Source organism: Glycine max, chromosome 14 (assembly GCF_000004515.6).
Source record: "Glycine max cultivar Williams 82 chromosome 14, Glycine_max_v4.0, whole genome shotgun sequence".
NCBI lineage: Eukaryota > Viridiplantae > Streptophyta > Magnoliopsida > Fabales > Fabaceae > Glycine > Glycine max.
Genome location: NC_038250.2, coordinates 45,804,141 through 45,815,583, shown reverse-complemented (window position 1 = coordinate 45,815,583; position 11,443 = coordinate 45,804,141). Strand labels below are relative to the sequence as shown.

At 33.2% G+C, this 11,443-nt stretch overlaps 1 protein-coding gene across 2 annotated transcripts; it reads right to left on the bottom strand.

Moving 5' to 3' along the window:
* Positions 1 to 6,586: 6,586 nt before the first annotated feature.
* LOC100815447 (auxin-responsive protein IAA9) lies at positions 6,587 to 10,745 on the bottom strand. Of its 2 annotated transcripts, none has more exons than XM_003544795.5 (7): positions 10,433 to 10,745; positions 9,344 to 9,786; positions 9,026 to 9,252; positions 8,716 to 8,942; positions 8,476 to 8,617; positions 7,735 to 7,796; positions 6,587 to 7,039 (listed from the first exon to the last, which is right to left on the bottom strand). In XM_003544795.5, exons 2-7 carry the CDS (start codon positions 9,749 to 9,751, stop codon positions 7,002 to 7,004), a joined length of 1,104 nt encoding a protein of 367 aa, XP_003544843.1. In that variant the 5' UTR covers positions 9,752 to 9,786; positions 10,433 to 10,745; the 3' UTR covers positions 6,587 to 7,001. The 2 variants fall into 2 exon arrangements, with proteins under 2 accessions (XP_003544843.1, XP_014622654.1); XM_014767168.3 differs by having other exon boundaries at positions 9,344 to 9,837; positions 10,433 to 10,619.
* Between the last annotated feature and the right edge of the window lie 698 nt (positions 10,746 to 11,443).

The window sequence follows — 11,443 nt, the reverse complement described above, 5'->3', positions numbered from 1 at the left end:
CAGCAAGCTATGGAATCTTTCAAGTGCTTCACTTAAGGATTCATTTGGAAATTGATGGAATGAGGAGATAGCTGCCTTGCCTTCAGTTGTCTTAGACTCAGGAAAATATTTCTTCAAGAACTTCTCTACAACCTCCTCCTAAGTCTTCAAACTGTTTCCTTTAAACAAGTGCAACCACCTCTTGGCTTCTCCAGCCAAGGAAAATGAGAACAAATTGAGCTTCATTGCATCTTCTGGCACTATTGAGCTTCAATAAGCAAACATTTGTACACTATTGAAAGCAAAGTAAATCTCAAGTTGGATTTTTGTGTGAAAATCTATTTAAATACAAACTAAAATATCTAGAGATTGAAAAGTAAAAACAGTCAAGTAAAAAGCGTTGGGTCATTCTACTGAATCTACTTTGATGTTGCTATGTATTTTTCTCTATTTAACGTTATCTTAGTGTTCTTATGCTGAAAAATTACCCAAACCAAGATCCCTCGAGTGAATGGGACTTACTTTATTTAAACCTTGTCTTTGATCCCTCAACAAACTTAGTTTAAACGAGTTGCATTAAGATTACAACATAATAAGGACTAAATCACTACACTCCATTCCTAGACATACAATTTTCTAGCTTTCTCTATCAAGTTCTAAGGTTTTAAAGCACTTCCTAGTACTAAAAATCCTAACCATACATACAAATGGCTAATCAAGCCACAAGCATGCAAAAATAAGCATAGATAGAAGCAATGAACACATAAAAATAACATTAAATAGATAGTAGAAGAATTTTACATCAAAGGTTCAACAGAACTCCCCAACAAGAGGTTTAGCCTTCCATTACAAGTAATGAACTTTCAGCACAAAGGATAGATTTTGAGGGAAGAAAATGGCTAAAAATGGTTGGTGATGTCTCCTCCAACCTCTAGAACCCTGATCTCATTCCTCTAACCTAAACTCTCTTGGAGGCTTGTTTCTATCACTCTAGCTTCCCTCTTGGCTATGTTTTTCAACTCCTCCCTTAGTTTTCGCCAACTTCAGTGTTTTAAAGGCTCCTTGACGTTTCAGATTCTGAAGGCTCGCTTAGCAAGATTGGCTTGCTAAGCGCGAGTTAGTGAAATTTGGCTTAGCGAGCTGGGCGCGAGAAGAGGCAAACGACTCGCTAGGCGAGCTTGCGACGTGTTGGGCGAGCACATCTCTGACTGATCCTCTTCTAGGGCTTCCCATCACGCTAAGCGAGTTGAGTGCCTCGCTAAGCGCATATGCCTCGCTTAGCGAGACACCAACTGCAAGAACCTTCTCTTCTTTTAGCCTGAAACTGAAGTGATTTCAACATTAATTCATAAAACGGGAGTATCTACTTATAAAATCAAACTTAACATGAAAATATGTACAATTCCTACAAAAAGAACCATAAATTGGAGGAAAGATGCTAGTTTCATGTAACTATTCAATACAAAAGTTAATCATAAATAACGACTAACACCCTCAACAACCACCAAGAAGAGAAATGGTGCTAGAGGGTCACCTTGGCATAAGCCTTTAGAGCATTTAAAATCACGTGTTGGGCTTCCATTGACTAAAATTGATGACCATGATGAAAACAAGCAATCTCTTATCCAATCAATTCATTTTTCATGGAAACCCATCCTTTGTAGCATGTAAATAAAAAATTCCCATGATGTCGAATCATAGGTCTTTTCAAAATCCACCTTAAAAAATGTGTTGTTTTTCCTCCTCTTGGCCTTATCTACAATCTCATTTGCAACCATTACACTTTGTAAAAGTTGCCTACCACCTATGAAAGCACTTTGGAATCCATCTATCAACTTCCCTAGGACAATACTCATTCTATTTGCTATTATTTTTTATAAATTTTATAAAGACAACCCACTAGAGATATAGGATGATATTGGCCTAAATCTAGAGGATTCTCACATTTTGCAATCAAAGCAATGAATAAGTTGTTTGTATGTCTAGGATTGTGATTCTCTTTGACAAAATTAACTACCTCCTTCTTGGTCACCTCCCAAAAAGTCTTAATGAAGAGAAATGAATAACCACCCAACCCTAGAGATTTAGAACTTTCATAATCCCAAATCACTTTTTTTATTTCTTCCACCTCAAAGTCTTGTGTAAACATTGCAGTGTTCTCATTGGAAAGTGAAGGAAATTCCACTTCATTCAATTTAGGTCTTCCATAAATTTGTTCTTGAAAACGCCTCTCAAAATACTTTTTTACTTCGATTTTCACTCTACATGGTTCTTCAACCCACTCCTCATTCATTTTAATGCCATTGAGATTATGCTTTCTCCTTCTCCAATTGATGGTGGAGTAGAAAAGTTTTGAGTTGCAATCTCCTTCTTTAGCCCATGCAATTCTTGATTTTTGAATTTGCAAGGACTCATTCAATTTCACTAATCTCCAAAATTCACCTTGAAGATGTATTTTTCTTGTCTTTCCTTCCTCACTCAAACTTCTCTCTTCCTTTCACAAATCAAGACTATTCATTTCCAATTTAGGGTCCTCTTGTTTCTTTTTTAAATTTCAAAATTCCTCTAAATTCTACCTCTTCAAAGCTTGTTTAGTGATTTTAAGCTTTTCCTTCAAGACATATGCACTTTGTCCCTCTACTTGAGAATTCTACCATGTCTCTTAGACCACCTTGTGAAAAGATAGATCTTAGAACCAACAATTCAGCATTCTAAACGGTTTGGGACCCCAATCATAGTTGTTATTTTTAACCAAGATAGGGCAATGATCCAAAATGTCCCCATTTAGAACCTCTTGTATTGATCCTTGCCAAACATCTAGCCACCCCCTAGTGCAAATGACTCTATCAATCTGGCTTTTAGCTCCCCTATTTGGACAATACCAAGTGAATTTGTGGCTAATCATAGGAACATCTAAGGCTTCCAAGTTTTCAATAAAGGCATTGAATTCCTCTATTTCCACCACCATTGTTTGAAGAACCCACTCTTTCATTCCTCTTCCTCACATTATTAAAATCTCCCACGATGCACCACCTAGATACATTTGATGAATTTTTATGGTCTAGGAGTTCCTTCTAAAGACTTTTCTTACCTTCCAAGTCACATGGTGAGTAAACGTTTACCAATGTGATCACCTCATTATTGTCTCTTCAATTACCTTCAACTTCCAAGAATCCATTGCCTTTATGCACTCTTGACATACTAAAGACAGCATTGCCCTAACAACAAAAGAGACCTCCAACTATATTATTTGCAGGTATAGCTTCTCAAGACACATCATAGTCACCTCATAATCACTTACAGAACTCTGAGTCTATGAAGTCTTTTTTGTCTCTTGTAGAGCAACCAACTGGATAACATATTTTCTGATGAGTCCTCTAACAGTCTTAACCTTTATCCTCCCCTCAAGTCCTCTAGTATTGAATGATAGCATTTTCATAAAAACTTGTTGTGTTTCCCAACTTTGTTGTTGCAGGCAAGGTTGTGTACCTTGCTTTCATCTCTTTTCTCTAAGAGAATGAGGTTGCCAATAACTACCATTTTGTTGCCATGGTTTGAGAAACCTATGTTTACACCTTGGTCCAACATCTTCTCTTCTAATAGAAGCCACCAAATTGGCCAGAGGCCCAATAACTCCTTTACCTTGATCTAGGTTAGCACTTTTGTTTGTCTCCAAAATTGTCCATTGTGGCTGTCAGAAGTGCAACATTGAATTTGGTCTTCCACTTTTTGTGTAAATCATCCTTCTTAGTATCATACTTTGATATTCCACCCTTCTCCACCAATGGGATTTCATAGTTCAAATACTTCTGACAATCGTTCGTTTCCTCAAGTTGTTTCTCTTCTTTTTAGGGCCTAGCATTCGTAGACTTATCTTGGGTGTTACCGTTGATAGATTTTGAGCAATGTTTATTGTCCAATGAGTTCTGCACCATATTATCCTCCTCTACTTGTCTACAATCCTGTCTCCAAATGACCTCGTGCTACACTGCATGCTAGGCATCAAAAGAGCACTTTGAACCTGAAAATCCCAAATGCATACCCATTTCACTATCTCGATTGCAAGCATCTTCCTCATCACATAACACTCTTGAATTGTTTTTTTTTTAATTTTTAAGATTTTTAAAGTTATTTGTAAGAAAATAACCAAGCCAAATGGATTGGATCATCAGGTCTTCTTTGAATCTATGATTGGTAGAGAAAGAAAGTGTTTTTAGAACTTCAAGTTATGCTATTGTCATTGTGCAAAGTGATAAACAACTTCTTTTTTTCTTTTCTATTCAAAGGTGGTTTGTCTTAGAGGTTTTAATTTGAGCAATATGGAAGGGGGTTTCCACGTTGGATTGTCAAGGTGAGTGGTATTAAGTGTAAAAGACTTGTTATTCTAGAATACTTTGATCTAGAGGAAAACTCTTAAGTGGAACTTAAGAACTACACACAGGTTAACTGAACCAAAATAAATCTTGGCGCACTTTCTTCTATCTCTAACTCTTTATTTTTATTGTTTATGCTTTATTTTGTTAATTAGTGTGAAGGGCTTGAGCTTTCTTTCTACATTTATATTTTAGGAATTGAACACTTTGTCATTAAAGATTGAGAAAGAAATCAATTTATCTTCCTCTTAAGCATAGACATGGTTGTCACAAGACCAACTAGGGGGCAGTTCTAGGCCTCTTAACATAAAATTTGCCTAAGGCTTTGAAAATTCTAAGCACAACCTTGCTTTTGAATTACCGAGGTCACTTGGTTAACAATAGGTTGTCCACCATTTTTTATATATATATATATATATATATATATATATATATATATATATATATATATATATATATATATATATATATATATATATATAATATTTGGTTGATTGACTAAAGATATTCAGTGATGTTTGTTATTGATAAATGGTAATGTCATTTTTCCTTCCTTTTTTCCCTCTCACTTTAATTATTTAGTTTGTTCTTTATTAGTATGTTTATTAATCATTAACAAGTAATAATTCACAAAAGAAAAATAAAAAATCATAATTTAGAATTATTTTTTTTCAAAACTTTTAGTTATTCTTATAAATAATTTTACATTTTTTATATTTTTTTTTTTTTACATTTTTTATATTCTTTTTTTTAACTTTGATTTGTGAGCCAATCCATTTTATGGCAGGCTACATGGGATAGACTTAAACCAAGACAGAGAAGTCCATTTATTATGAGAATTGAGCTAGTTTGGCCAATAAAAATGGGGTCAAGGCTGGCAAGCCCTATACAAGCTATGACAGGGTTAAAGAAGAAACTCATCTACATGATTACATCTACATATACATAATCTATATAGGTAAATTAATTGATAAGATTTATTAATCTTTAATAAAGATTATATATATATATATATATATATATATATATATATATATATTGATTTAGTCAAATTATTGATATCCTAATTACAATAATCTTATAATCAAGAACAATTTAGATTAAAATTATAAAAAAAAAAAGACTTATTTTTCATTATCATAATCTTCATTTGATAAAAAAATCTTTAATTTTAATCTAAGACCTAGTCAAATTAACTATTTAGTTCAACAATATAATAAAATAAAGAGCTATATTTTATTAAAATTAATTTATCCCCAACATTCTAATCTTACTAAGCTAAAGAGCATATTGTTGAAAGCATCGTAGAAGATTGTTAAGACATCAATTTATTGTCCAAAGCATGCAATAAACCAAAGCTAAAGAGTATGCTCTCCAAAGGTTCAAACTTAATGTTTTATTGTCTTTTTATAATCCAAACTATTGTAGTCCATACCACATGCTCAATAAACCATAAATTTTCGATAAAAAAAAAATCCCATAATCCTAAATCAGGGAAGGTAGTGTTAACATTCATGCAAGAATTTTCCCCTATCAAGCAAGTTTCATAAAAATAAAAGAGCTAATGAAGGCTTTGCATCTTTCATGATTCCATTGTTGTGCACTACACCGATCAGAGAGCTTCACATGCTATAGGTCTAGGTTCCTGGACAACCCGACAACCAAATCCAACAGTGTGACAGAATCTCATTAGTTAATGCAAAGGCCCAAAGCCTCATCAAGCACAATGTTATATTTTAATAGCTCACATATTATATTCAGAAAGATTACAAACTAGGCCACAGAAGTGGAGGTTAAAATTGTCAACACAAAAAATAACTTATAGCCTAAACTGAAGACACAGATAAATTCTCATAGGGGAGACAGCTATAAATTAAAAACTGATTTCTAGTTCTAAGTAGATCAAACCCAAAAAATAACACTTTAACTACGGAATTCTATCTTTTTCATGTCAGTTATTGAAAAATATTTAGTCTAACAAACTTACCATAGGGTGATAAATTGTAATTAAATGGCTCAGTAAAGCTATTTTATACTGTCAGCGTATAGTCTTCTTTCTCAAAATATTTTCTCTCCTCATGTAATATGAATATGCACTATTTCATTTCTAATTTTATTTACAAGAAAAATAAATTGTTGAATTAAGAATTTATATAGGACAACTAAAATTTTGCTCCAATTCTTTGCCAACCCCTAACTACCACCACATGACATTTGACAGATAACAAAAGAGAAACAGTTGAAGGTGCATTACATATATAACAACTTGGTGTTTTTTATCACACAAAGTTGCAAACATATAAGAGATGATGCAATTTACAAACTACAAATCCTTCACCACAACATGAACATGACAGCACATAAAATATAAGAACCTCCCACAGACAGGTTTTTTGGGGTTTTATAAGTTGTGACAATCATGAAAAAAGCTTACTGAATATAAAACATCATGACAACAGAACACACTGATAGTAAATAATATCATGATCAACAAGGCAGCTTTAGTACGAAATTCTATCCAGTCCAACATGCCTAGAGTTGTGTTTCCAAGCCATTATGGCCTTGTGTTGCTCCCTCACATAGCCAAGAAAGCTTTTTAACCCCATAAGCAGTTAGATGGATAGAGTGTGATGAGATGCTTGATACTGCCTAGTTCCTTCTCTTACTTTTTTCAACAGCTCTTGGTGCTGCAAAAAAGTTGACATTGAATAAGATACGCTTAGTTATAAAAGTTAAGACAGAAGAAAACAGAATACAAATCATTGAAATTTTTATACAGTAAACTCGTAATAGATTTGGCTTCACTGTATCAAATAGAAGGTAAAGTAAACTAGCTTAACTATGATTCCATCTACATATTTCTACGGCACAAAAATTCATGTAAAAAGGACGAGAAATTACATTCTGCCACTCTCGGGTTTATATTTAGGATATATCATTTCCAAAATCAGAAAAAAAAATAACATACATCTAACCATTTCTGAACAGAGTTTTTTTTTTTCTTAGATTCCCACAGTCAGCATGCTGTGGTTCTCTTTTAGTGTAAGAAATTATCTGTTTCCTGACTTCACTATGGAATTATAGTAATACTTAACATATTTCAATGGCAGCTACAAATTTGATCACTAAGTGTCTCTGGTTCAGCTTTATATTGGAGAAATAACCACTTATTTTTACCAACTTTCCAAGAAATTTTAGGACAGAGTAATTGCAACATGCATTACTGCATTAGTATTTTGAAATATTCTAATTTAAAATTTTGAATTTTATGTCCATGCATTAACTCCAGCAAGTTACATTCATTACTTTTCTGACAAACTTCACCATAAAGATTTTCAGCTATATAGGTTTTAAGATCAATGGTCTTGAATGGAATACTAACCTAGACCAATGGCTTCGGAGCTCTTCATGATCCTTAGCCTCTTGCATGTCTCAATAAACATCCTGCAAAGAGTTTAGATATTAGATTGAGTTAATTTGCAGATATACCCAACATCAGTGACAATAAAAAAAAAAAAAAAGTGTTCAAAGGCATTCTCATGAACAACTCAAAGTGGAATGAAAAAAGGCTATTAATAGTTCATGCAAAACTCTACAATAGTAAACAAGAAAGTACCATACTTAACATCCAATAATAGCTCTTAATAGTTCTTTAAATACACAGCATCGTATTGACAAAGAACTTTTTTAAGTGCTATAGTTAAAAATTAAACCCCATTTAAACTATGCCAAGCCAACCTAGTTGCTCACAAACATACTATGAGTTGCTTCCTTTTTCCTTTTTGACTAGAATATGGCTTAAAGAACAAGAGGATATGATACATCTTCACACTTCCCCAGCCGAAGTGCATGTTAGAATGTATACATTCTAGCTAAAAAAGTTAATTTCTGTGTACTCACATTGTTGTGATATACTCACAACAAACACGATAGGCACTACAATTTATATTAATTATTATTCAGGCCTTCCTTGGCTTTGAACAATCTTTTATGCAGAATGCTAGTTTTCTACCATCAATCAACATTCCTTGATGTGCTTCTACTAATATTTTCAAAGAATTCATTATTTTTAAAAGAAATACCAATAAAAGACTAGCGAGTACACAAATGAATCAGAACTTACTCCCAGGGAACATCACCCACTAGCATCCAGTCGCCATCTTTATCCTTGTACGTAAGAACATATTCTGATCCATGAAGCAGATCCTTCAGCTTGGTTTCATTCAGCACCTCCCCTCCCAGATTTCCATGAGATCCACAAGAACCTGACATTCACATCAACATAAGCAGTAACTGGATCCTGGCAAAATGGCTCCAACAATCAAAAGGCTAAAATTTTCAAATAAAACTAACTCTTTCCTACCTATGGTAAAACAGCTGAACATGTTCTCCAGCGCAGAAGATAGTTCGGCATACGCAGAGTAATTCTTCAAGTCTACTTTTCTTAAATAAGGAGCACCATCCATACTGACCTTTACAAACAGTGCACCAGACCCCGCTTTTCCATCCACTTCTTCAACATTCTTTGTAGTAGTGGCCAGTGAATTTTTCCTAAATGATCTTATAGGAGGCCAACCAACAACCTGTGCCCTGCCACACAAGGATCATCATTCATCAGAGATCATTTCCAAGGTTAAGCCCAAACTTTATGCCAATTCCCACTTTCCACTTACTTGGTAGCTGGTGCACTGCTATTGTTATTAGCAGAATCATTCAGATTTGTTCTGCTATCATTGAAAACATGAGACCTCTCAAGACCAACCTTCGCTGTTGCGAGTTCTTTGGCTTTGGATTGCTGAGCCCCAACATTCTCAAGCATAGAGCTTGGTTTCAATGCCACATTAGAAGAAGGCCTTGGTGACAATATTGTGTTGACCTCAGAACTAACAAGCAATTTCTCCTGCATGGTATATTGGGGGCTTTTAGTGCCTGGTCCAGCATTTAAAAAATTACATATGTGATATGTGCCCTTGGATTGAGTTGATATTTACCTCGGCGAATCCACTCATGACATCTGAGAACCCTCTTTTGTTACCCAAAACAGCAGGCTTTGATGAGGAATGGTGATCATCAGTAGCAGGATGCAAAGGAAACAGTGGTTTTTCATCAAACTGAATTGAACTTCTCAAGCAAAGATCTGAATCTCGTTCGGGAGACTGCAATCCCGGAAGCCCCAGTCTCAGCTCAGTAGCCTTAAGGTTCAGATTGCTTTTAGTCTCATCTGAGAAGGACGGCGCGGAGCTGTCCACAGATGAACAATCAGATAACCCCATGTAGTTGCGCTCTTTCAATTTTGAGCTATTCAGGCACACACTTTCCATGATGACTGAGGAAGAAACCAACAAAGTGACATTGCTTTGACCTTCCTCCTCCCCTATGCCTAGCAGTGGCTTGGACATCACAATTCAAACGAAAACCTCCCAATTTTGAATACCTTATCAAACAATAACAAGTAACAACATCTGTCATAGAATCGTTTCTGTGCCTAAGAGGCATTAAATTAGAAGCAATTTGATAAATTACTAAATTGAAAACATTGTAACAATTACCAAAACACAACCATCATGAATATATGTACATAAAATACATCAGACTAATTACTTTGAAGAGGAGGTAGTCATGGGACAAAGTTTCCAAAAATAACCGAAAGAGAACAAACCATTGGACAAGTGTTGATCAAAATAGAGAGAAAAAAGAGAGGGCACAAAGAACTTATAAGCCAAACTCTTCGCTAAACCACCACTTCATAAAAGACACTTAAAATGTTGAAATACGAGCATACATGTATGTATATATGTATGTACAATACACTCACATAGAGAGTAAGCTTGATACTTGTTTTAATGGCCTAAAAGAATTTTGAAAAGGGAAAACATTGACTAAAAGTTTGATCAGTTTTTAGCAACCCCATTTGAGGGAAACATTCTGCATACCAAAGTTGCAGCCATTAAAGCAAACACAAGCAACACAATAAAAGATTGAAGATTTGGACTTTCCCAATCCTTGGTTAAACAAACAGGTAGCGAAGAGAAAACAAAACGTGAAAGCAAACATTAGAAGCTGAAGAGACAATGTTTTACCTTGAGAATTAGCAGATCAAAAGGGTGAAGAAGATTGAATTGAGAACTTGGTTGAGAGAACAGAGAGAAGAAAGAGAAACAGAACTAAGGACCCTCCATTTGTCACAAAGTAACAAAAGCTCGACAGCATGCATTAAAATATACGACTTTAATACAAAGAAAGCGTCTCAAGAAAAACACTGCTCTTTATGCAATTTCCATTTTTATTTAAGGAGGAGGTTAAGATGAAGCAAGTCAAAATTCAGAATATCTACAAGAAACTGTAATGTGAACAGTGATTATCAACTACCAAATCGTGAGTTCATTCATTAAATATGAAACAAGACTTGCATAATTTTTTTTATAATTTTTAAAAAATCTTAATAAATAATGAAGAGGATATAATTTCTCATATATAATATTTGAAGTTATTAATATGAATTTTTAATTTTTATTAGTGTATAAAATTGTTGCCCTAGTAATTAGATTTTTTATTACTATATTATAAATACAAAATATCTGTAAAATCTCTTGATTCAATTGTTTTTTTTACAAGATTTAAATATGAGACTTTATTTAAAGAATTGAGTTTAATTTTGTTATAATAAATATAACATTGATAGTTAGAAATTATTTAAATATGAATTTTAAAATAATTATTATAAATATTAATAAATTTATTGTACATGATAATATATAATTATATGATAATAAAAAATATTACTTTAATTAAATTACTATTATATTTTAATAAAAATCATTTATTAATTCCTTAATTAATATTTTTATGAAATACTTAGCAGGAATTTTTTTAAATGGATAAAATTTAAGTTTAATGTCTTAAGTATTTTTAGTACTTTTAATTAAAATTAAAATTTCATTTAATAATTAATATCAAATTTTATTGAAAATTCAATGAGATAAAGTTTAATTTCAATTAAAAATAATTGAAATATTGTACTTTTTATTCTGGCTAATTGTTTCTGCAACCTTTATTATTATTATTATTATTATTATTATTATTATTATTAT

Excerpts from the sequence above, each read along its gene's own strand:
- LOC100815447 (XM_003544795.5), bottom strand. The coding sequence starts at position 9,751 with ATGTCCAAGCCACTGCTAGGCATAGGGGAGGAGGAAGGTCAAAGCAAT. Across the intron at positions 9,253-9,343 it reads TCATGAGTGGATTCGCCGAG|GAGAAATTGCTTGTTAGTTC; the intron begins GTAAATATCAAC and ends TATACCATGCAG. Across the intron at positions 7,797-8,475 it reads GTGGGTGATGTTCCCTGGGA|GATGTTTATTGAGACATGCA; the intron begins GTAAGTTCTGAT and ends AACTCTTTGCAG.